At 40.2% G+C, this 25,864-nt stretch overlaps 2 protein-coding genes across 2 annotated transcripts; one reads left to right on the forward strand and one right to left on the reverse strand.

Annotated features, from left to right (window-relative positions):
* smim22 (small integral membrane protein 22) lies at window positions 1-5,902 on the reverse strand. Its single transcript, XM_053648634.1, has 5 exons — window positions 5,858-5,902; window positions 5,339-5,510; window positions 2,856-2,990; window positions 1,073-1,140; window positions 1-953 (listed from the first exon to the last, which is right to left on the reverse strand). Exons 3-5 carry the CDS (start codon window positions 2,983-2,985, stop codon window positions 906-908), a joined length of 246 nt encoding a protein of 81 aa, XP_053504609.1. The 5' UTR covers window positions 2,986-2,990; window positions 5,339-5,510; window positions 5,858-5,902; the 3' UTR covers window positions 1-905.
* A 141-nt stretch (window positions 5,903-6,043) lies between these two features.
* Window positions 6,044-25,459, forward strand: cog1 (component of oligomeric golgi complex 1). The gene is made up of 14 exons (XM_053648597.1): window positions 6,044-6,637; window positions 8,690-8,934; window positions 10,665-10,846; window positions 12,188-12,346; window positions 12,759-12,915; window positions 13,785-13,995; window positions 14,327-15,043; window positions 15,327-15,473; window positions 15,837-15,998; window positions 16,136-16,260; window positions 16,401-16,509; window positions 18,531-18,640; window positions 18,744-18,825; window positions 24,304-25,459. The coding sequence occupies exons 1-14, from the start codon at window positions 6,332-6,334 to the stop codon at window positions 24,439-24,441; spliced, it is 2,850 nt and encodes a 949-aa protein (XP_053504572.1). The 5' UTR covers window positions 6,044-6,331; the 3' UTR covers window positions 24,442-25,459.
* Window positions 25,460-25,864: the final 405 nt, after the last annotated feature.

Here is a 25,864-nt window from a genome sequence, read left to right on the forward strand (position 1 = left end):
TTGCACAGTACAATACAGTTTATTGTAGTTTTATTATTTTACATGGAAGCATAAGTATATCCATCAGCAAGCAGGAAGTAGAGTACAATTATTGAAAGTACAGAAAGCACATTTACATTTAAAAATCAAATCAGTCATTGTAAACAATAAATTATATTCAGCTACGGTAAATATTCATCCATCGTATTTACAAGTGTGGGTGTCGACTTTCAGCTTTTAAAAACACATTCTGTTTAGTTCCTCTTCTACATTTTCTTACACTTGGTATATTTATAAGTATTATGTGAAAAATTACAGCAGTAAAAGCATTAAAATCTAATATATAAACACATACACACTCATTCTTTATTTTTATTTTAGAATAGTAATAATAATAAAGTCATCAAAACTCTGGAATAACACAAATGAAACTATGGGAATTGTGTTGAGATGAAAAAAAAAAAATCCTAAATACATCAAAATGACTTGATATTTTAGCATCTTCAAAGTAGACCCCCATTTTTGCCTAGAATTTCCAGAAATGTATTCTTGGTGTTTTCTCACCCGATTTCTTGAGGAATCACCCTGAGATGCTTTTTAAACAGTATTAAAGGAGTTCCCACTGACGCTGGACTCTTATTGGCTGCTTTTCGAAATATTCCGCTCCAAGTCACCCGTTTAAAAAAATATTTTCTTGTAAATAGAATCTTTTTTTTCTACTGAAGGAAATGAATATGGCAGGATTATATTTTTGTCTACAACACCGATTTCAAACATTTAATCATACGCCTTCAGATCAAAAGCTTTTTAAGATCATGAGAGGTGTTTCCAAACTTTTGTGTGTGTATATATTGTATATTTATATATATAATTTATATATATATGTTTGAAGGGATCATGAACATGCTGGACGCTAATCTTGAGCTTTATGGCTCCAGTGCCATGTTGTCGATGCCCACTTTCTGCCTTCTGGGCTGTAAATAGGGACAAAGATCGTTCCTGTTAGTCAAGAGAACACTGCGTTTTGAGTGCATTCAAATTTTTCACGTGTTGTTAAAGTGCTGTAAAATGAATCTCGAGTGTCCTGCAGTACCTTTTCGTCGCAGCAGCAGCAGCAACAGCAGCGTATAAGAACCAGAATGACGAGCAGCAGAACCATACCTGAGGAAAGGAGAGCACATGTTTACCACTCATTCAGCATTTACTACACGCACACACAGGGCTTTAAACGCAATTTGTCGAGGAAGGAATAAAACACAAAGGGGTATGTGTGTGGTGTCATAGAGAGTCACCATCTTTAACTGTAACAGTACATCCTGAGGCAGTGGACTCCTGATTGGAAGGTCGTGAGTTCAAATCCCAGTCAGATTTATATATTTTAAATACTATATTTCTTTAGATATGTAAAACCAATTAATAGTGGCATTTACGTCCACAAGTTACTTCCTGTTTCACTTACATTATAGCAGTTATAAACAAGTCATTCCTTCACCAGACTCTCTTTTAAAGTTGACAAGGCAAAATGCCGAAAACCAAGAAAAACCTAAAGCACAAACTCCTCGGTGTTGAACGCGTCACAATCCAATTGCAAAACGTTAAATCGATTTTAAGTAAACGTCTCCTCAGAGAAATAAAAAAAAAACTCGCCATGTCCACCACAATTACACATTTTATTCTTTAAGTAATAACACATTGTTAATCTATTTATTATTGCCTTGGATTGTGTAACGTGTCCACCATACACGTACAAGTCCCTGTAAATTTACCTTTACTATAGAAACGATATTGCGTTGATGTGATTTTACACTCCAGTCAGAGCCATGCAGTCATGCTGACAACTTTCAACCAATAAGATCTATAGTGAGCTTGAATCATCTTAAATACACAAAACCTGAAGACACTTTACAGATCTGACATCGAAACCTGTTAATAACCGGTGTATTAAATCCTCCATGTCATGTAGAGAAATGATTTGTTCTAGCTGTGTTAGATAGACAGACTGACTAGAGCAGTGGTCTCCAACCCTTGAGATCTGCCTTCCTGCAGGTTTCATCTCCAACCAAAATCTAACACACCTGTTTTTGCTGATCAAGAACTTCTGAAGGTGATAATTAGACGGTCAGGTGGGCACGATTATGGTTGGAGCTAAATTCTTCAGGAAGGTAGATCTCAAGTTCAGGTTCAAGTTCAAGTGGTTTTATTTTCATTTCAACCATATACAGCTGGTACTGTTCACAGTGAAAAGAAACAATGTTCCTCCAGGACCATGGTGCTACATAAAACAACACACTAACCACATGAGACACAGAACTAAATAAGATCTACACATTTTCACATAAAGTGCATGTGCAGACGTATGCTAAAACACAGGACAGTACTGTACTACTAAAACAGGACAATAGGTACAGGAAGTATCAATGTAGTGCCGAACAGTACACAGTTCTAATGTGGAAGTGTCTGATATAACAGGTAGTGCAGAAGATAGGTGCCAAAGAGTAAAAATATCCTTTAAAAATGGTATAAATGTAAATATAATATGCTATGACTGAGTATTCAGCAGATTAGCTTATACCAAATATGTACATAGCAATTATTGTGGTAGCAGCTAGGTAAAGTGTACAATAGTGACAATAAGTTAAATACTATATTTTTATAATACAGTAGCAGCAAAAATGCAACAGAGTTGCGATCACTGGACTAGAGTATCAGATCCTCCCCCCTTCTGTTCATAAATGGTTTATTCCAGTTTGACCCAGACATACATACTATACTATACGTACACCTCTTTCAAAAAAAAAAAAAAAAGAGTTTCTTTCCCCCAATCCAGTTTGATGTTTAGCTGGTGTGTGAAGCCACTCGCAGTCACACTGACTCACCGATGAATATGAAGAAAATGGCGAAGGAGGCGATGTCCCAGTCAGACTGAAACATCTGCTTGTTCTGCAGCCGGCTGAAAACATCACTGACCTGGTTCTGAAAATCCTGCTGGAGGTTGCCCTGAGACATCGTGGCTGTGTTTGAACGAAAAGAAATAAAACTGAAAATTAGCTGATGTATTTCTCATGATACACTTATAAGGCCAAAAGCTTGTGGACACCTGACCATCACAGCCATCTGTGGGTCTTCCCCAAATCTGTTGTCACGGAGTTGGAAGCACACAATCGTATAGGACAGTGGTTCCCAAACTTTTCCAGGGCAAGGCCCCCCAAATGGCATTAAAATTTGACCGAGGCCCCCCTTTTGCAAGATGTCTTTAAAACACATTAAAAATACAGACTTGTGAATATATCCCCCCTTTTTTTATTATTAATAATTACCTCTTTCATCTTTACATTACATTAGGAATTGATTGTGTGTATGTGGTTGTCTGAGAGTGAGAATTTACTTTTCACACCAAATTGTTGCGGCCCCCACTTTGAAAACCACTGGTAGAGGATGTCTTTATGTGCTGTAGCAGTACAATTTCCCTTCGCTGGATCTAAGAGGCCCAAACCTGTTCCAGAATGACAATGCCCCTGTGCACAAAGCGAGCTCCATGAAGACATGATTTCCCAAGGTTGGTGTAGTTTAAGAACTGGAATTTCCTGCACAGATCCCTGTCCTCAACCCCACTGAACACCTTTGGGATGAACTGGAACGCCGACTGCACCCCAGCCCTCCTTGGCCCAACATCAGCACCTGACCTTACTAATGCTCTTATGGTTAAATGAGCACAAATCCCCACAGCCACGCTCCAAAATCTAGTGGAAAGCCTTCCCAGAAGAATGGAGGGACTAAATCTTGAATGGGATGTTCAACAAGCATATATGGATGTGATGGTCAGGTGTCCACAAACTTTTCACCATATAGTACAACATCCTCTATTTTTTTATTATAATTTTTTTTTACACTCAACTCAAGAATTATTGGCACCTTTCAGAAGAATGGGCAAAAAAAAAGAAGATTTCTCTCAATATATGGCAAAAACTGTTGACACTTTTACGCAAAGAATACTTATATATATATATATATGTATATATATATAAATAATAAATAAATTAGTAAAAAATATATATATTGAGAAACATCTAGTCTTTCATTCTCTAGATACTGTATTACCGCCTTTGATCAAGTTTCCACTGAATCCCTTTTAACAACCATCACAATGAGGAAAAACCTCATTGTGTGCTTGCAGCACAATAAACGCAGACGATCCTTAACCTGCAGACGTCATGTTAAAGACATACGCAGTTCAAATTTACCACAGGACAATTCAATTTTTTATTTTTTTAAAGAGTCTCCAAACTCTGAAAAAGACTTTTGGACAGTTGGATAATAAACAGAGAGAAAAGAAAAACTCAATCTGAGCTGTTTCGTTCATTCTTGAGAATCAGTGTTTTGGAGAAGGAGAAGAAGAAGAAATAGAAGAAGAAGAAAAATCCTCTCGTTCTCTGGATCTGAACCCTGATGAAGAGGTTGATCTCAATGAAAGAGTCCAGAATGACAAATTGGAAAGAAAAACATGTTAGAGAAGTTTGATGTTCTGGACGGAGGAGGGTCAGAGATCTTCTGAGTTACAGAGTGAAGCTCGGTGGTGGAGCGATGATAACTAGTAGGCACTTTTTACTGAAAAAAAATGGACTGCTGAGATAAAACTATAAGCTCAATAATACCGCTTATTGCACTGTATTGTAATGTTTTGTTCATACAAGTCATATGAACAGAATCATAACACAGTAAGAAATATTTTTTAAATATTCATTTTCTATTTAGATTACTTTAAAAAATTAAAATGAATATACACTTCTGCACTTTCATTTCATTATTAAGGTTTGGGATCTTCCATCCTATTTCAGAATAGACTGGCTTAAGGAAACATTTACAACGAACAAGGAAGTACACACTTTTTACTGCGGAGTTAAAAACACTAAATTACACTTAACAAGTATCCCAAGAATCATTTCTCTATCCTCTGTCTAATAAATCAGTTATTCTCTGCCTGATACTATGTTACATTTTGTATACAGTTGTGTATATATAAAATAACTATAAACAGAAACACTGTCTATTATAGTAAAGTGACAATAAATAACATTTTTACTTTTTTTTGTTGTTGCTTTTTTTGAACACTTCATCAAAGCTCATATGTTTATAAATGAAGGTCATAAATCATGTTATAGAATTGTGAATAATTCAATAACAGGTCTCTGTTTACTATTCAGCCCTAATCGTGATCCTAACGCGTCATCTTCAGTATACACGATATACTCTGTCACAAACGTGAAACAGGATTTCTTTCAGCTTTATTTATTTTTTCTTTTTGTATGTTTAAATATAGCCGAGTAGTGTTGAAACACTAAATAAAAAGATTCGAACTCACCTGCGATTTTTGTTGATTTCTCTCTATAACTTCCGGGATACACCTGTCTCAGCTCACCTGCCTACGCTGCGCATGCGCATCATGCTCTGACGCGTAACAAAGTAGCAACCAAACCCGTGGGAGGTTTGTTTGTTGGTTCTTTGTTTACTAGGTATGTTTTTGTTGTTAATATCTGTTGGGAGTTGTAAACATGTGCATTTACCTTTGTATATGCTCAATAATAAAAAAAAAACCGTGTGAGAATGCGTTTAACAAAACACGTCACAGCGGAATTAAAATAATTTCACACACTTTTTTATTGTTAAGTGTCCGTGTTAATCATATCTGACACTTTTTTCTCCCCCGAATTTTAAATTGTGATACATTTAAGCCAGGGATAAGTAGAAGAAAGCTCGGACCGATACTCGCACTAAACACCAGGTGGCGGTGTCTAGAATGACTCCAACTCCCTCTTTTCCCAACACAACCACTCACCCTTTTGTTTACGTGGAGTTTGGAGAGTCTAATTTATTTTCCTACCCGTATTTCACAAAAGCCCGCCTTCTGCGCCAGGATTGGCTATTACTGTAGCTCGCGCTCACTTTAGCAGGCCGCTTCTTTTGAAGACAGAAGTGCAGCAATAACTGAAACAGAATAAAATTTAAAAAATAAGAAAGCTGTAAGATGTGTTAATGTAAACATTTGGAGGCTTTATTTATTTATTTTTTTACTTTTTATTTTTAATTGAACCTTTCTTGTGTTTATTTCTATCTTTTGTATTTAATTCTTTTTTTTCTCGCTCTCCTAATGCACCCTTGTCTATATGTGTAAAACTTTGCTTGTTGAAAAAAAAAAATATTTAAAAAGGAAAAATACGCTAGCACGTATTTTTAGTTATACGTGTATCTCCTAGCTAGGAGGGCGGGCTTAGAGCAAAACGGGCGGAATAAATATGACGCAGTCGAAGAAACCCGCACTTCCGGTTTCTCCAGTTGGCAGCGCAGGGAAACAGCAATGGCCGCGGTTCCGGTTCAGTCACTTCGGGTGTCGGATATTAAAGACCCGACGGTGTTGTTTGAGCGATACGGCACCGATGAAATTCGCGCGGTGGAGCGGAAAGTCCGCGGGGAGATCGAGCAGAAGAAAGAGGAGCTGCGGCAGATGGTAGGGGAGAGGTACAGAGACCTGATCGAGGCTGCAGACACCATCGGGGAGATGAGGGAGTGCTCAGAGAAAGTGGTTCAGTCCATCCAGGACATGCAGAAGTACTGTCACACACTGAAACACAGCAAACACACTCCTCAGAGCAGCAGGGCAGAGGTAAGGATCACTACACGCTCACCTTGTGTGGATTGTACTGGAATAACACACACACACACACACACACACACACACACACACACACACACGTCACAACCTGAAAGTTTAGTGTGTAGGATTCAGACTAACATGGTAATAATAATAATAATAATAATAATAATTCATTTATACACTGTGAAATCTTAGCTAGTCACATTTATACTTGAGTGCCAGTTAAAAAAAAAACAGGTCAGGTCAAGTGGTTGTTATTGTACACGCTGGAATGAAATGTTGGTTTCCCAGGACCATGCTGTAACACACAATACACTAACCCACAGTGCACAGGACCACGAGTGTGAGATGAGTGCGAACGTTGCAACAAATACACCCGAACACTGTTGAGCGGAAAACCTATTGCAACAGTCGTCCCTAAACTATTGACTGCTGTCAAAACAGTAGAAGTGTCCAGCACTATTGACCATTTTGCCTTTGTGGCGTTTGGCAGACGCCCTTATTCAGAGCGACTTACTTTTATCTCATTTTAAACAACTAAGCAGTTGAGGGTTAAGGGCCTTGCTCAAGGGCCCAACAGTGGGAGCTTGGCAGTGCTGGGGCTTGAACTCCTGACCTTCTGAATAGAACCCAGAGCCTTTAACTACTGAGTCACCACTGCCTCGTTATAAAGGGCAGTTGTGCAGTGGAAGCTGTTGGGAGGGTTTTGACGAGCCCAGGTGAGTGCTGAGAGGCAGCAGGGTGGTGAGTAATCCGACTGCCTCAGGGAAGAAGCTGCTGCGGAACCTGGTGGAAGTAGTACGGGTGCTCTGCTACTTTCTTCCAGGTAGCAAGATGGGTGAAAAGTCTACGAGAGTAGTATGAGGGGTTGTCTGCGAAAAAGAAAGTGCCCACATTTAAAACCTCCGTATTGAACAGCTTACATGCAGAATAATAATAATAATAATGTGATCTTCAGATATATTAGTGTCCAAGATATATTTTGTAACGATACTCGTAACTAAATAATCTCGTAGATCTCTAACTAGCTGAGCCGAGTCTTTGCCGTAACGCAGCACAACTGTCATAGCTGCGTTGCGTTCTGGGAATTGTTGGCTGTCTCCACTACGTCTACTCTTGTATTTTTTATTCATTATTTTTTTCCCAATAGAAACACATTTAATGTGTTTCAGGGCAGAGCTTTCCTTTAAATTTCCCTTAGAACTTAATTTGTATGGAAATATACTAAGCTTTAGGTCATAGTTTGGATCGGAATGGCGAACTCGGTTGGTTTTTGGTTCATAGTTTGGATCGGATTGGCGTACTCTGTTGGTGTTTGGTTCATAGTTTGGATCGGATTGGCGTACTCTGTAGAATGAATCTAAAACGATACTTGCGTAGAGTAAGCTAGTACGATTACTTATGTACTCACCGTCTCTGGTTACAATATATGTAAGGAATTAAACATGACGTAATAGTGCTTTTATAGGAAGATGCACAAAGTAAGTACTCCCCGCAAAGCAGAGTTACTGCTGTTGCCGCAAAGTTCATTATTTTCCAGTAACAGCACACTTTGAAGTCATTTTATTCCAAACGCTAACCATTTTTTACTTATTAAAGAAGGATGTGTTGTGGTGTTTTTTAAAAAAAAAAAATCCATTTATAGTTGCATTTAGACTTGTGGAATGTCAAACCGGGCATGGTGGCTTAGTGGTTAGCACTGTTGCCTCGCACCTCTGGAGGTTTGGGGTCTGATTACCGCCTCTGCCCTTTGTTTGGGGTTTTCCTCCGCGTACTCCAGTTTCCTCCCTTGGTCAAAGACATGCGTTGTAGGCTGATTTGGAATTTCCAAATTGTTTGTAGTGTATGCGATTGTGCCCTGTGATGGGTTGCCACCCCGTCCAGAGTGTCCCCCGCCTCGTGCCTCGAGTCCCCTGGGACAGGCTCCAGCATTACCTGAGTAGGATAAGTGGTACAGGAAATGGATGGAATGTCAAATCTTTACTATAATAGCTATTTTCACTAGTGTGGCTATGAGCATGTGGGGAAACAAATGAAGTGTGTGTCTTTTCTGTGTGTAAGGGTGAAAAGCAGTCACAGGAGAAGTTCTACGCCATGGCGGCTCAGATAAAACTGCTGCTGGAGATGCCTGAGCGGATGTGGAGTGCGCTGGAGGGAGCTCAGTACCTGCAGGCCACGCAGCTACACCTCCTCTGTGCTCACCTGCACCGGCTGCTCCACCTGGACACGCCCGCTGCCTCATACAGCCCTGTTCTGAGCCGCTTTCCCATCCTCATACAGCAGGTGGCCGCCGCAGGACACTTCAGGTAAAGCCAAGCCCTTCTCTCTCTCTCGCTCTTGCACGCGCTCTCGCTCGCTCGCTCTTGCGCTCTCCCTCTCTCGCTCACTCTTGCGCTCTCTCTCTCTCTCTCTCTCGCTCGCTCTTGCGCTCGCTCGCTCGCTCTCCCTCTCTCTCTCTCTCTCGCAACAAAAATTAGTCAGCGATCATTTTTTTTCCATTTATTAAAGGATGGCATATTTTCAATCCATTTACAGTCACATTTAATGTCGTGAAGCAGGTAGGTTCCTGTCATTACTTGCGTTGTAGCAGCTATAAAAAGTCGTTCCCACACCAGTCTCTCATTTTGTTTTCTTTCTCTTCTCGTCGTTACAGAGAAACCGTATCGCTCTCGGCTTCTGACCGATACTGGAATGCGAAAAAAACCCCCGTCTTTTACAGAAACAGTTTACACTCGTTTTTAATCTGTTTATGTGGAGTGTCGGCCATGCAAGTCGCTGTGTGTGTTGTTACTATAGAAACAACACCATATTAACTAGCACACATTAATATAAACTAGGGCTGCAACAACTAATCGATAATTAAAATAACGGACAGCGAGTTTCATTATGGATTAGTCGGGTCTGTGACGTCACTGTGGATAACCCCGTCAGTGATGTCACTTCACAACGGTGAAAAACGCATTCCCATGAATAAAACACGTGAAAAACAGCGGAGGTCACAGTGTGAGCTGCTGGGGGAAAAGTGCACGATCCAGGTCGTACATAACACGACAATGTTTTATATTAAGCGCTTCAAACAAACTCGTAAGTGTATTAACGTGGCTTGTCGTGTCAGACACTGCGACAGATGCGTCTGCTGTTTAATGTGTTTCAGAGCAGAAAAGACATTTTCACCTTTATATCCTTATCTGTAAATGCTAGAAACTTCTGCCAGGATTTCCATTTTACATAAAAGGCTCGTTCTGACAGAAAGCGAGTGTCCATTAAACGTCACTGAATGGGCGCGAGTCCACGCATGCGCGTCAATCAAACAGCACACGAGAGAAAGGAAGCACAATAACTGACTGAAATATTCATTTTGATCAAATATGTTGTTTGGTGCTATTTAGTTATATTTAGAAACAAAAGTAATTGTTTTTATGAGAGCAGTAACTGTATTGGGGTTATAACGTGTAATTGGAAGTGTCATACATTTACAGAATAAAGTAACGTTACTGTGTTCAGAATGTGTGTGTTACTGCACAACATTCAACCTCTTACAACATTCAACACTTAGTCTGTGGTTTTTATATATATATATATATATATATATATATATATATATATATATATATATATATATATATATATATATATAATATTGCATTTTTAATATAGTGATTTAACTTCTACTTTAAAGCTCGTGGACAATCAGTTGGGTTATTATTATTTTTTTTTGTCAAAATATAATATATATTTAAAAAATCCTGTGCATAGTGTATAGCATAGCCCACATAGATACATTTAATACCTTTTTTCCATAGCCTTGATTTTGCACAATGTTTGATTAATAGATTATCAAAATAATCGTTAGTAGCAGCCCTAATATAAACCGGAACTACTTTCAGAGCCGTGCGCTTCTAGAAAACGAAGTCTTCCCAGTCTAAAACAGAAACTGGTTATCAGTTTGTGTCGGCAGCACTCGAAGTGTGTTGTGTTCCATTTATTTAAAAAAATAAATAAATAAATAAATAAACCTCTCGGCCCCCTTGCTCAGGTCAACAATCCTGTTGGACAGTAAGTCGGTGTTGCGGGGCAGAGCCGTATCGGATCAGGCGATCGCTGAAGCGCTGGTGTCCACTATGCTGCTGGAAGACAGCTCACCTCGCCAGGCCCTCGCTGACTTCCTGCTGGCCAGAACAGCATCCATACAGCAGCTTCTCAAGCAGCCTCAGCACGGTACACTTGCCCACACACACACACACACACACACACACACACACACACACACACACACACACACACACACACACTGTTCACTATTGGTTATTCTCAGAGCCACTGAATAGTCATGATTCTCTAAAAACACACCATTGATCTTTTGTGAAACACAACAATCTCATCAATATTTCTTGGCCAGTGGTAGCTTATTGTGCAACCAATTGGAAGGTCGTGAGTTCAAAACCCAGCACCACCAAGCTGTCACCTTAACTCTCGACTCTTCAGTTGTGTCCTGTATCAATTGTAAGTCGCTTTGGATAATAGCATCAGCCAATTTATGAAAATTCTAAAAAAAAAAAAAAAAAGTAAGTAAATAAAGAATTTTTCTGAATTTCACATTAACGCTGAGAAACAAACTCGATTTAAAATTCTAGTTTTTAAAGTCCCCATGAAATCAAAAAAGTTTTGTGGCGTTTAGTACGAATATGTCGGCCTTAAGGGTATCTATAAGCTGGTCTGCACCGAAACGATGACAAAATTCACATTGAGAACGTACAGTCTCTCTCTTTACCACCGATACGGATCGCAGTTCCCATGACGTCGTTCCACACGTCAGATTTTCTGTCCAATCAAACGCGCTCTCAAGAATCTGAAGCGTCCCGTTCCTGACGTTATTAAAAATCACCTTGCCGAACTTGCCGTTGCTGAGCTAAGCGCTATTGGCTAGTTTTGAAAAAGCGGGCAGGGCTACTCTATGTCCCGCCCTGACTTCCTGTTTCGGTCGAAGTTAGTTAAGTCAATGATGCTGCGCGTTTCAAGGCACTTCACAGGGACTTTTTTAAGTGGCGAGTGGCTGAAAAGCGTTGTCTGGGTATCGTGAGTTCGGATCCCGACGAATCCGCAGCCGTCCGTAACCAGGAGTGCTCTCGGGCTGCGTTTCATAAAGTGAACTCCCTCCCCCATCGATCAAGTCACATCTTTCACTTAGAATTTTGCTTATGTTTTATATTGCATTTATATATTCTATTCCAAATTCTTTCTTATATTGGGGGAAAATATATACTTCATATGAAAGAAGGTGCGGGTTAAAGAATGTTAAGGGAATGTCTTTCACGTTCAGAAAGCAAGAGAGAGTGAGAGATGCAAACTTTACGTTCATCTTTCTACATGTAATACGGTATGATCATAAAGCATGATAAATTTTGGCGAATCTTATGATGTACATACACAGCTGCATTTACATATTATTATTGTTATTATTATTATTATTATTATTGTTATTAGTGAATTTATTACTGTATAAAGACTCACTTCTGATATTCTGTCAGGTTTGTGCTGAAATATTGTTGTTTGCTTCAGGAGCTGGGATAAAAGCTCAGGTCTGCTCTCTGGTGGAGTTATTAGTCACGACGCTTTATCAGGCCCACGCCGTGTTCTACCTGCCTCCAGAGGGCCGTGCAGCGGAACCGGGCCTCGGCTATGGGTTACTCTTCACCACGCTGGAGAACGTGACGTCCGGTAGGGAAGTAGCCGCCTTGTTGCCTTATTCAGCCGTCGGATCGTTTCGCTTAATTGAAGCGTTTTAAGAAAACCGATTGTTATTTGTATATAAGATATACAATATGATGAGAAATATTAGATAACGTTTCCTTTTATTCAAGATTTCTTCACTTGATTTCTTCCACGCTAAAGTGTTTACTCCAAGTAGTTCTTCTAGATCATCTGGTTATTAATAGTGTTGTGCAGTCATAAGAACAGCGCTAAAGATAATGTGTAGTATTAAGGAGTGGGTCAGAGTAGGGTTTGAGGACTAAACCTGAACCTGTTCCGACTGTAGGAGTGTGATGTGTGTGTGTGTGTGTGTGTGTGTGTGTGATGGTACAGATGAAGTCCAGCTGATGTTTGTGTATTTCGTCTTTCTGTGTCGTAGGTAAAGGCAGGAAGGTGTTGCACGGCGAGGTGAGTACAGGCAGCTGGTTTAAGTATCTGCCGCCATCAGTGACGGACTTCCAGCCTGCGCTGCGCACGCTGGCTCAGCCCATCCAGAGCGAACAGCTCCGGGATACACTGCAGCACTGGATCGACACGTGAGTGTCCCGCCTCACTGATCCGTTCTGAATGTGCTAATCCAAAAACTCTCAGGAAGTAAGAAAGGAAAATAAAAGGCTTCAGGGCATTCCGTTCTAGGAAACGAATCGACAGAGGGGGTGCACTGGAGACGATTTTCCAGTAATAGCACGTCCTGAAGTGATTTATTCCTTTTATTTCTGCCACAGCAGTTTGCTAGCAATTAAATTAATTTATTTTTTTTTTACTAATCATCGAATTGTCATGTTTTATCAGTTTATACTATAGTAGAGGTCGACCGATTGATCGGTTTTGCAGATAAATCGGCACGATAAACGATTGCTGGAACTGAAATCCACACCGATTTTGGTTTTCCACGCTTGCGTCCGTCGTGGGAGCGGACAAGAAGGGTCGGCTGTCGTTATATAGGACGAGAGCGGCCTCTAGAGGCGAAATAAAAAACGATCGCTGACCAATTTTGTTGTTTTTTTTTTCCCAATTCCTTCGGGACGTCTTTATTTTTATTTGGAGTGTTTGCTTTCTGGTTCAGTTTGGATGCATTTCTTTTTATTTACTTTAATATTTATTAATAGTTCATATATGTTAATACTTACAGATTTATTCCATTCAAAAAAAGTACAGTACATTTTCACGTTGCAGTCAGTACTGTTTATTATTGTAATAAAGTTCAGCAATATTTTACTTTGAGTGTCATGCTTTCAAAAGCCTTTGAACTGACTATTGTCTATAAAGTAGGTTTATTTTTGGGCTTGTTGAGCTATTTTTTGTAAGGATGCACCAATCCCTGACAGATTCCAACTGATTTATACAATAATCCACTCGCACTGGCTTATTTATGTGTGTGTGTGTGTGTGTGTTTGTGTGTCAGGTGTAAAGAGGACATGCGCAGCGGCGTGAGCAGCCTGCTCATATATGTGAAGAGTGTGAAGGGTTTGGCCTCCATCAGGGACGCGGTGTGTGACCTGCTGAGCAGCGACTCCATCAGCCAGCACTGGAGTGGTGTGTGTGCGCGCCTGCTGGATAAACCGCTTGACCTGTGGCATGACCTGCTGCAGCCACTTTTCCTCCACAGACTGCAGGTATAGTGTCGCTAACACGATGCCATTCGCAGTTTCTCGCATCGGAGCAATCAGGTGCCTGAATATCCTCATTCTTCTCCAGTAGGTCGGTGCAAATAGAGCCGAAAATGTCTCGGAAGCTTTGCGTATCATCAGCTGATAACCACATTTGCTCGAGACATTTAATTCATGTTTCAAGACGTATTAAATCGGTATACAAAATAGTAGTGTTTTATTCTTTTAATTTCCTTTCTAAACTGTTTTCTAAAAAAAAAAAAAAAAAAAAACCAAACCTGATCCAGTTTCTTTATTGTTTTCTTTATGGTGTTTATCCGTTGCTGTGTATGTGCAGGTGATCACTCAGGAGGGCATGGAGTCGATCTCCGGCAGCTGTAAACAGCTGTTGTCCTCCACGCTGCAGGAACTGGAAGGCGAGGCGTCGAGCCACGGTTTGCGGTTTGACAGCGACGTGTCGTCATTTCTTTGGTGCGAGTCTCAATCTGACCTTCCGAGCGACGCCGCGTGGGTGAGCGTGTCTCAGCGCGGCACACGGCCCGAAAGTGGCCTGTCCATGAAGACTCGTGCCCTCACACCGCGCGTCCAGAACTTCTGCGCCACCCTCGATTCCAAACTCAAGGCCCAGCTTGAGGACCTGGGGCACTTCCTGCCCTTGGACACTCCCGCTTCGTGTGTGAATCACTATGCGGACGGCCCAGCGGTGGAGCAGGCGCTGAGCGAGCGCTGCACAACCTGTCTCGCGGACGTCGTGAGCAGCGTCCGCACCGAACTAGCAGCTTCTTCGGGTCAAATGAGCTCTGTCCTTTTCCTGGCCAGACTGTGTCAGTCTCTGGGGGAGCTCTGCCCCAGCTTAAAACAGTGCATTCTGGGCCGGCAGGGGGAGAATAGAAGCACGGGAAGCCCCCGTGTCCAAAGCCGGAAGTTGGGAAAAGCAGGTGTGAGTAAAGGTGTGGACCTCAGCCCAGCTCAGGTCACATGGGCCCGAATAAAGGACGAGCTGCTTGCCTGCAGCATGGACGCATATCGCATCTGGAGCTCTGCTGTGTCCCAGGTAAAGCACGCCCACACACACACACACACAGGGTGTGTTTCACTTCAAGGTTCGAATTCCATCCAATTTTTCAGAAAAAGTGGTATTTATCCGTGCACATATGATCTCTGACCTAATAAATAAGACAAGATACCTAATGAAACGAAATAGTATAGCAAAAGTACAGCCCTCACTCTCTCTCTCTCTCTCTCTCTCTCTCTCTCTCTCTCTCTCTCTCTGTGTGTGTGTGTGTGTGTGTGTGTGTGTGTGTGTGCGCGCACGCACGCATGTGCACGCGCACTAGACTTTGGTGAGGAACTTCGCTAGTTCTCTGCACGCTGCAACAGCCGGTTCTGTCCTAATCACTGCCACAAACTGGGAGGAGCTGGAGATCCAGGAAGAGGCGGAGTCAGGCAACACGGTCATGTCTAAAATCCATCTTCCAGTCCAGGTGAGTTTGCATGTTCTCCCTGTGCTGCGGGGGTTTCCTCTGGGTACTCCGGTTTCCTCCCCCAGTCCAAAGACATGCATGGTAGGCTGATTGGCGTGTCCAAAGTGTCTGTAGTGTGTGAATGTGTATGTGATTGTGCCCTGCAATGGATTGGCACTCTGTCCAGGGTGTACCCCGCCTTGTACCCCATGCTCCCTGGGATAGGCTCCAGGTTCCCCATGACCCTGTAGGATAAACAGTATAGAAAATGGATGGAAATAACAGTTATTATTATTATTATTATTATTAGTAGTAGTGACTTTATGCAGCAACGTTTTTTAGTAAGATCCACGAATGCTATGGCATCTCATCTTGTCTCTACAGCCCTCATGGTACGTTCAGTCTCTGCTCTTTCACCTGTGCCTGGAGGTGAATAAGGTTGGTGGTCACACTGTGCCGAGGGTCACGCTGACCGAGCTGCTGCGAGCCTGTCTGGATCAGGTGCTCACAGAATACGATAAGCTCACTCAGCCTACGCAAAGCAAGGTGACTGTCTGTCTGTTTCTCTCTTTCGCGTTGTGTCCCATTGTCTCTCGTTTTTATTTGACCCCCCCTCACCCTTCTGCTTCTCTCTCTCTCTCTCTCTCTCTCTCTCTCTCTCTCTCTCTCTCTCTGTGGTGTAGCACGCAGCTCCTCCCATCACTCAGAATCGAGGCCTGCAGCTACTGTTTGACGTGCGCTACCTCAGTGCTGCTTTAACAGCCCGGCTAGAGGACACCAGGAGCTCGCGCTCGTACGTCCAGCCCAGGTAACAGAACATACAGCATTGTTACTGAGGCTCGTAGCCTTTCGTTACCAGTACGTGTGAGATTTGACTGAATCTTGCGTGGACTTCACTGTTTCTCTTCGACCGCATCTCCTATGTCGTGTCTGTCGACTGTATTTCAGGATCCAGCAGATCTGTGATGCTCTTGAGAGCCACATTGATCCGTTTGACCTGGACGTCTTCACTCCTCATCTGAACAGCAACCTGAACCGGCTGACTCAGAGGACTTCGGTAAGTGCACCGCACAACCGACATAACCGTTAGCTGGTTCGAGTCGACAGGAAGTCCAGAGTAACTCAAACGACCACTCAGAAAAGCATCTCGGAAACGCGCACCACGTTGAACTTCTGTCGGCCAGGTGCAGGAATCTGAGCCTGTAGCGAGCGCAGGCTCACCGGACGTTAGACAAACGCTGAGCGAGGTCGATTAAACACATTAAAGAAAATCTAGAACTCTTTTGAGCGATCACGTTTATCCTATGGTTATTTCCAATTCCGTTTCTAATGGGAGTGGTCTGTTCACGTTGACTCCACCCACATCCGTATGAAAATAATATAAATCGTAAACTGTGTCCTTCAGCCTCCAGATCTGTTCCACAGCGCGTTCCACCACGTTCACCAAAACACAAACTGAGAAAATATCTTTTAGAAGAATGGCGTCGATCCCGCGAATACTGTTCCACGGACTTGTAGAATCTATGCCAAGGCATGAAATTGTACAATTCCTTTGACATGCATATATTTATGTATAACATATTGGAAGTTTTTGGAGCAAAAAAACTAACTACCCACTAGCAAGCAAGTAAATCATCTTTCATCACTCTGTCACAAGCAATCGACGTAAAATAGAGAAAAATTTAAATTTGTACGCTTCTGATAGGAGCATCTTGGCCCCCCAAGTCTCAAACTTACACAGGAAACAAACCTTTTTTTTCCTTCCTTCCTTTTACTTCTTAGTATAAATTAGGGCTGCAACTAACAGTTATTTTCATAATCGATTAGTTGGCTGAATTATTATTATTATTATTATTTTTATTTTTTTATTTATTTTTTTTTCCGATTAATCGGATTGGGGGGGCAAACTTTTGGTACCATTTTTTTAACAGACAAACCTTTTTATTTAAAATAAAATCCACAAACTGAGTGTTACAAATATAAACTTAAGACTAAAACTTTACACAACTGTCCAGTTATATAAGACTGAAAAGAACCCACTACACACACACACACACACACACACACACACACACACACACCAGAATATATATTATTCATTTAGGACTGTAGTTTAATGCAGTGCTTTTTGTGCATCAATAAAAATAATGCATAAATACTTATAAACTAAGTATATAAACAGTAAACTGTAGAAAGTCATTATCGGTGACTCTGGGTATCTGCTAAAGCTAGCGGCATCACATTACGTGCGTATGACATCATGCGCCGTCGACTAGGAAGTGGTTTATACTTCCGGTTAGTAAAAAAATGTTCGTGTTCCATTTGAGGCGATATTACCTTTCTAAAATTCATACACTAGACAGTAGAGTATATAGTGCATAGTGTAAGTGTATAGGACGTCATTTGGGACGCAACTTTAGTGTTTACTCTCCGAAGCATGTTTTCGGAACAGAAGTAGCGTAATGAGTAAACACACCCCGTGCCGCGCGCAGACCTTCTAATCGATAATGAGATTCGTTAACAATGATTTTCATAATCGATTATTATTGATTTTATCGATTAGTTGTTGCAAGATTATTCCGAAATTTTGTTTCGAAGTAAAGAGAACCACACTGCCATCAAGGCAGGTCATTTCATTTAACTAAACATGGACACGCCTCCTGACACTGTTGTCTACTGAACTGTGGAGACCCTTGAATGTGCATGAGAAATATTGACATTTAAAACGATTAGATAAGACTTTAAATCAGTGGCGTCCAATCTTATCCGTAAAGGGACGGTGCAGGTGAAGGTTTTCGTTCCAATCAAGCACCCGATTCCACCTGTTTAATCAGTCGAGCTTGGCTTTCGGTAGACTCAGGTGCGGATTCTGCTTGGTTGGTATGAAAGCCTGCACTCACACCACCTCTATGCTGTTGAGATCGGACACTCCTGCTTTAGAATATGAGGCTACTTAATTCCTTGTTCAGTAAACAATGTGGAGTTTAATATTGGACGGGACTGGGTGGGTTCAGTTCATAACTCTTATTAGGCCAGTTGTCCCTCTTGCCCATAGTGACTGTTTATCATCATTTTCAGGTGCTCTTAGGACTTTTAACTGGTGCAGAGAAGCAGTTCACTCCCAGAAGCAGTAACGTGAGCTCACAGGAGCCGTACAAAATCCTTCCATTGGCCAGCAGTCAGATCCGGTATGGCGCATTACGCACTCGTTTCTTTTCTCGTTAGTAGTGGCATTTTACTACGAAGTTATGAACTTGATGCAATGTTTGTTTTTTTGTTTGTTTTCGGCAGGTTCGGCTTGCTGCCGCTGAGTATGACCAATTCCCGGAAAGCCAAATCATCTTCTAGAGCGACAGACATCACCAGACCGCTCGTGAGTGTATATCACGAATCATTGTGTGTGTGTGTGTGTGAGACAGAATATACTGCTTGCTGATTCAGGATAGCTGCAATATGGGTGAAAAGTTCAGCTTTGAAGGTTTTTCATTCTTTCGTTTTCCTCTATTAACGCGCAATTTGTTTGCTTTACACTTTCAGTCTCGCGTTACAATGTTCTAGAGAGACGGCTTTCCAGATCTCGAAGCACTCGGTGAAGTAACAATAAGGCGTGATGGTGCTGTGTGTTTTGCATGTTTGTGGTGTTAGTTAGAAACGAGTGGAACGGCTTGAGCTGCACGATTATCAGACTCCTTCTGTCAGACACTCGCACGAACGCTAACCAGGAGAAATTCTACGTTTTATTAGTTAGTCCTATGGGCAGGTGAATTCCCAAGTGTGCTTACATTTTGGCTGGAAATGTCACACTCCAAATGTATAAGACACAACAGGGTTGGAACAAGCCAGGGCCACTTTAAATCCAACCGATTAACTCGAGTCACTACGGCACAGCTTCAGCGGTTTGAAACAGCATGTTTTGAAGTAAATAATCACAGTTTGCCTTGACCATAATATGGATGATGATAAATTCTTTATTATTAGGATATAAACCCCTTGACCCCCTTGTAGCATCTCTTCTTCAAGGGGGTCCTACTATTCAACCAAATACACCAATAAATATATCAGTATAGAAACTTCTAAAAACACTTAGAAAAACAAAACAAAAAAAAAAACAGAATAAACCAAGAAATAAATAAAATAATACATTACAACATCCAAAAAAAATAAAAAATAACAATAGTAGTAGTAGTAATAATAGTAGTAATAATAATAATTATAGCATTAATAATTATAAAGGATCCAACAAAGCAATAAAGGCTTTATAAGAAACAGTAAATGAAAAAATTTTAAATTTGTATAAACGATAAACCTAATCAATGATGACCCGGACAATCATTCTTTAAAAAAGTGGACAACACCTGCTTAAAGGAGTCATATGATTTTTAAACGTTAATTATTATATATTATATTATATTTCATTGGGTGTAATAGAATAGGTTAACATGCTTTAATGTTTAAAAAAAATAAAATAAATAATAATAAAAAAAAATTGAAGCTTTTATTTGTCAAATAATGTACATTTATTGCAGTGCCTCTATCCCCAGCCTGCCTGAAACGCTCCGATTTCTCCAAAGCCCGTCCTTCCGAAAAGCCCAGAGTTCTGATTGGCCAGTTGACCCGTTGCGTTAAGATTGGCCGAAAGCCTCACAAGTGAGTCGGAAATGTAACGCCCCTTGGGTTAACTTTAGCCTCCAAAGCTTCTAAAGCAATTTTGAGCTCCTAAGCAACACGTCGTCGGTTTTACCGTATCAGTTCGAGTCCAATTCAGAAAATGCGGATGATCAAGCAGAAGCAAGTTTGCAAACACGACTTGAGCAGAACGTTTCACAGTAGTAACTTTTTTATTTATTTATTTTATTTTATTTTGTAACTCTCCCCTTCCTGACCCCGTCGGCAGGACTAACTATGCTGTACACCGCTTCTGCGTGTATGTAGGTACTCATGCAATATATCTTTGGAAAGCTAGGATTCTTGTGATTCGATTGATTATAAACTGTTTCACCATACAATCACAACAGCAGCTACAATCAACATCTCTGTCAGACCACCAACATACAAACAAACATTTACAAAACTGAGGCAACTTAGCAAACTTTAGCTAGCACCTTAGCAGAAGTCTACATCTGAGCCACAACACAAAACTCCGCTTTTGAACAGTCAGTAGCAGATAAAATAATCAAACACACATTCAGGTTCTGATTCAGAAGCGCAAGATTGTCCGAGCAAAGTGGGAGTCGCACGACTTTTCAGGAGTAGCCTTTGTGTATAGTCTGCGTCGTACTCGCCCAGGTTCAGGAAGCTGTCCTCCGTAAAATCCGCTGTGCACAAGCATACACTTGGGTTGTACTGCTCAGGAACAGCGTTATAAATAAACAGTAACCACTGATTCATGATTTCGTCCGTTTTCGGAAGGTCAAAGGGATTTTGCCTTCACACCAAACAATTCACTGAAGCCTCGCCTTCTTTGTTTGTGGCCGCCTTTGGGCGGGATTATAGTGATAGTGCACTCCATGACGTAGAGAAATTACGGAAGTAAATCTGGACTTTGAACGACGCGGTTTGGGCAGGTCTGGAGGAGTGTTCTCTGTTAGATAGAATAAATCCCTGAGTTTCCGGACTTTGCAGAGCTTATACATGCACAAACAGAAGGAAAACATTCAAAGTCATGTTATGACTCCTTTTAAATACACCAAGTGTTGCACTAGATCTAATTTTATTAGGTAAATTATTCCAGTCTCCGAGTGCTTTAAACAGAAATGCTCTTTTACCAATAGCTTTCTTGACATGAGAAACAACTAGATTGGGTTTAACAGAACGCCTGGCTTGATATTTTGAGACAAAAGGTAGAAGATACTGTTTTAAATAAATAGGGTAATCAAAATAAATACATTTAAATATAAATTTAACTAATGAATATGTCTTCTAAAATTTTAAAGATGGCCAGTTCAAGGCATTATACATTGTACAGTGACGAGTAAAGAAGGAACACCCCAAGACAAATCTACAACGTCTGTTATCAACTATATTCTGTGAAGTAAGGTCTGACTTTAAGGCAAAAGTTTTTAAAAAAATTTTTTTTTTTTTACGATCGGTGTGTAAAACAATGTCGAGATCGATAAATTAAAACATTAATTCCAAAATGAACGTCGCGTACCACATACACAGTGTGATGCTTGAATGAAAGTTCGGAGTCTGGTAATATGCCAAGATATTTAATGTTATAAATTTTATGTAAAGGAGTTGCATCATAACATATTATTTCACATGCAGTGTTTATTTACTTTACATTTCTGCATAGTGCCAAAATTCATAATAAAAGACTTTTTTTTTTTTTTTTTTTGTTGAGCACTAGTTTTTGGCGTAAGAATGTTGGTTTAGGTGTCTATATGACCGTATCATCAGCATAAAGTTGAGTGGAACAGTTAGTAAGAATTCATGGTAAGTGATTTACATAGATAGGGGGGGAAAAAGTGGACCCAATATTCAACCCTGTGGTACTCTTTTGTTGAATCAAAAAAATCTGATTTAACTCCTTTTACTACTACACATTGTTTCCTATTTGCAAGAATGAACTGAACCATAAAACAGCTTTTTCAGAAGGACCTATAACATATAGTTTGTCCAATAGCAAATAATGATCAAAAGCTTTAGTTAAGTCAATGATAATTGCACCCTTTAGCGACCCATCATCAGTAGCAGAGAACACGTCGTTTGGTAAGTTTAAGCAACAAAGTGGTTGTGGAATGATTTAGACCTAAAACCAGATTGAAAGGGTGACAAGATTTGGTTAATTATAAGGTAATGTGAAAGTTGATTTTAGAAATGAATTTTTCAAACACTTTAGATATAGAACATGTAACGGATATCGGACTATAATTGTTCAGATCAAGTACATCACCTCCTTAATGAAGATAGCTTTCAAATAGTTGGTAGCTCACATGTAGACACAGAGATTAAACAAATTCAATTCAATTCAATTTGATTTGTATAGCGCTTTTTACAATAGACATTGTCTCAAAGCAGCTTTACAGAAATATCAACACGGTATACAGATATTAAAGGTGTGAATTTATCCCAACTGAGCAAGCCACTGAGTGGCGACGGTGGCAAGGAAAAACTCCCTAAGATGTTTTAAGAGGAAGAAACCTTGAGAGGAACCCGACTCAGAAGGGAACCCATCCTCATCTGGGTAACAACAGATAGTGTGAAAAAGTTCATTATGGATTTATATGAAGTCTGTATGGCCTTAGGAGCAGCCGTAGTCCCAGCAGTCTGGAATTGGAGAAGATTTGAGCTCCATCCAGAGGCAGAAAGGATCTGGATCTCTAGTATCTCCATAAATTCGTGTGGGGCTCGGCGAAAGGAGAGAGGGAGAAAAAAGATTATCAGCAAGAGGATGCATTAAAATATGGGAAGCTAATTTAATAAACCTATTTACCATAATACTGTCAAGGCCAATACCGCTTTCCACACTTAAATAATTAACGGCTTTTTGAACTTGTGTTGGTAAAATATTTCTAAGTGGAAAAATATCTAGGACAAGATAAAGTTTCATTAAAGCCAGAAGCTAAATAAGAATCTGTTCCTAAAATGGAACCGACAGAGGAGAAATGCTGATTAAATGCCTGGGCGATAGGAAAAGGATCGTGTACTGTTGAATTAGCAACTTTATATTTGATTAATAATATATTTATCTGATGTATTAGTAATGGTTTTAATTTTATTACAAAAATTCTTGGGTTTCTTGAAGTTAAAAGTCAAACATTTATTATAATAACTAGATTTTGCATTATGGGTCATTGTCTTACACACATTTCTCATCTGCCTATAAACTTCCCAATCGGCATTTTGCCTTGTCTGGCACAATTTAAGCCTCGCTTTGTCTCTTTCCCTAAAAAAAAAAAAAAAAAATTTAAAAAAAGTTAATCAACTCCGAGCTGATCCACAGGAGATGGTTTTTAAAGGGGCGTGTTTATCCAAAATATTTATATGTTCAGTATAGAAAAAAAATCCCAGGGATCCTATACATTAGGTTTAATCGATACCTGTCCTAATTGATAGCGGTCAAGTCATTTCTGAATAAATCCGTATTCAACTTTTTATATTGTTTAATGTTAAATCCTTTTGGTGGCAATTTGGATAATTTAATTTTCCATACACAGTATACAGTTGAGTGATCGCTAACGCGATCTGACATAATTCCTGCCGTTATAAATCTATTGGGATGTGAACCAAGTATCCAATCAAGTAATGATTGGGTTTTAAAAGTAACACTAGTAGGCTCATTTAAAAGTTGAGTAACATAGGGAAGAATGTTCGTGTTTTTTTTTGTTTGTTTGTTTTTTTTCCTTTATCAGATGACTTGTCTAACCAATTTGTACTGAAATCCTCTAATAGGATCTATTCATTTCTACATGAAACAGCCCGAATAGTAGAAATCAGGTGGTTAAAGGACTCTACAGGTGCAGAGGGTGGCCTATAAATGCTTCTAATAGTTATAAATATATTTAAATAAAACGTTACCTTTACAAAAACACATTCACAATATATAGGATCAACTGCTGGTATAACTAGCTCTGATACCAAACCTATGGCAACCCTCCCTATTCAAATGAATGATTTTTAATCCCTTAGCTTCATCTAATCTGAAATAATTATTATTATTTATTTTTATTATCACTGATCAAGCAAAAAATTTACTGGTGAATCTACAGAGACAATATTATGTGATTAAAAAAAAAAAAACCTACACAAAAGTTTTCATACACAAAAACAAATTAAAAAAATCCACAACACAACCATACATTGGTGCGCATAGGAGTTTTTCCTCACTCGTCTGTCTCGTTCTTTTCAGGTTGCACCTTCATCCAATCCGATTCCAGAAGACAGCTTCCGCCCAGGAAACCTCTTCCGGCAGTTAGCCAATCAGGAAGAGGAAGCTGTTGGCCCCTCCCTCTTCAAGTTAGGCTGGCTTTCTGGCATGGCCAAATAACTTATTCTTGGTTGAAGTGTAAGGTTTTTAATGCGTTATTCACATTCTGTATAAATAATATATACTTATAAATATGGTTTGGGATAAAATGGTGTGCTTGCATTTCTTATACTAGAAATAAAGATGTGTGTGTATATGTATAAAATGACCTCATAATGGGCCCCATTGATCAAGCTGAATATGAACAGATTTTATTTGTCTGTACAAGTGTTTGCACATCAAATGTGGTATTCATGAAAATCCCATAATTTCTGAAAAAAAACGTTTGTATCCTACTCATGCTCTTGAGTGTATATGCATTTATGCATAAGAAGACTTACTAATGTAAACCCCAGACCCCTTTGATCGACTTCAAATCATATGATTTGCATGGATTAATGCGCTTTTGTATCTGGAATCTAACACGGAGTGTAAATTGCTTATTTTTATTACGTTTATAGCGTTTAACAGACTCCTTTATCCAGAGCGACTTACAGAAGTGCTTTGGCATCTCTGTCAAAAACACATCCTCATGCTAGTTCACTAGGTCGAGGACTAAGAATGCCATCGAGGGGGGGGGGAAAAGAAGTATTGGCACTGATTAAAGAATATGGAAAAAATAAATAAAGTATAATTTTCTTGCCACCTCACTTAATTCATAATTAATTGACCTCTTTGAGAAGTACACAAATGTATGTATGGAAATGGATGTAAAGAAATAATGTAGAAAATGAAAAGGCAGGCAATCGGATAACAATTTAATGCATTTTACTACAGCTTCGCAGTACTTTATTTCACTCTCATCTCATACACGGGCAGTAATGAATGAGACGTCAAGAAAAAGTCATCGAAATAGAAAATAATGAATAGGAGAAGGGACCTACTACAATCACTGTACTAAGCTATGTATAAACTACTATATGCTGAAGTTAGCACTTTAACCCCATCTAGAACACTCCGTCTATACAGAAGACATGGGTGGTCTGATTTCAGCTATACCTAGTTGACAGAATAAAAGCCCCTCATCATCCTTCACTGTGGATAACAAAAGAGGGTCAACGCTAGACATGTTCACCTGCAGAATTCTGCTATGGATAAAATGCCATGATGAGTGCATTTTCAGTATCAAATCCTGACTGTGCGTACCGCCCTTTATCCTGGTCAGGGTCATTGCGGATCTGTCGCCTTTCCAGGAAATGCTTGGCACAAGGCGGGAATACACCCATCCATCTAGACATTTTCCATACCGCTAATCCTACGCAGAGAGCCTGGAGCCTGGACAGGGTGCCAAGCCATCCCAGGGCCCAATCGCACACTATGGACAATTTGGAAATGCCAATCAGCCTACAACGTATGTCTTTGGTCTGGGAGAGGAAACATGAGAGAACATGCAAACACCGCCGCACCCAGGGCAGATCCGAACCCCCCAATCCCGGAGGTGCGA

Source organism: Ictalurus furcatus, chromosome 2, assembly GCF_023375685.1.
Source record: "Ictalurus furcatus strain D&B chromosome 2, Billie_1.0, whole genome shotgun sequence".
NCBI lineage: Eukaryota > Metazoa > Chordata > Actinopteri > Siluriformes > Ictaluridae > Ictalurus > Ictalurus furcatus.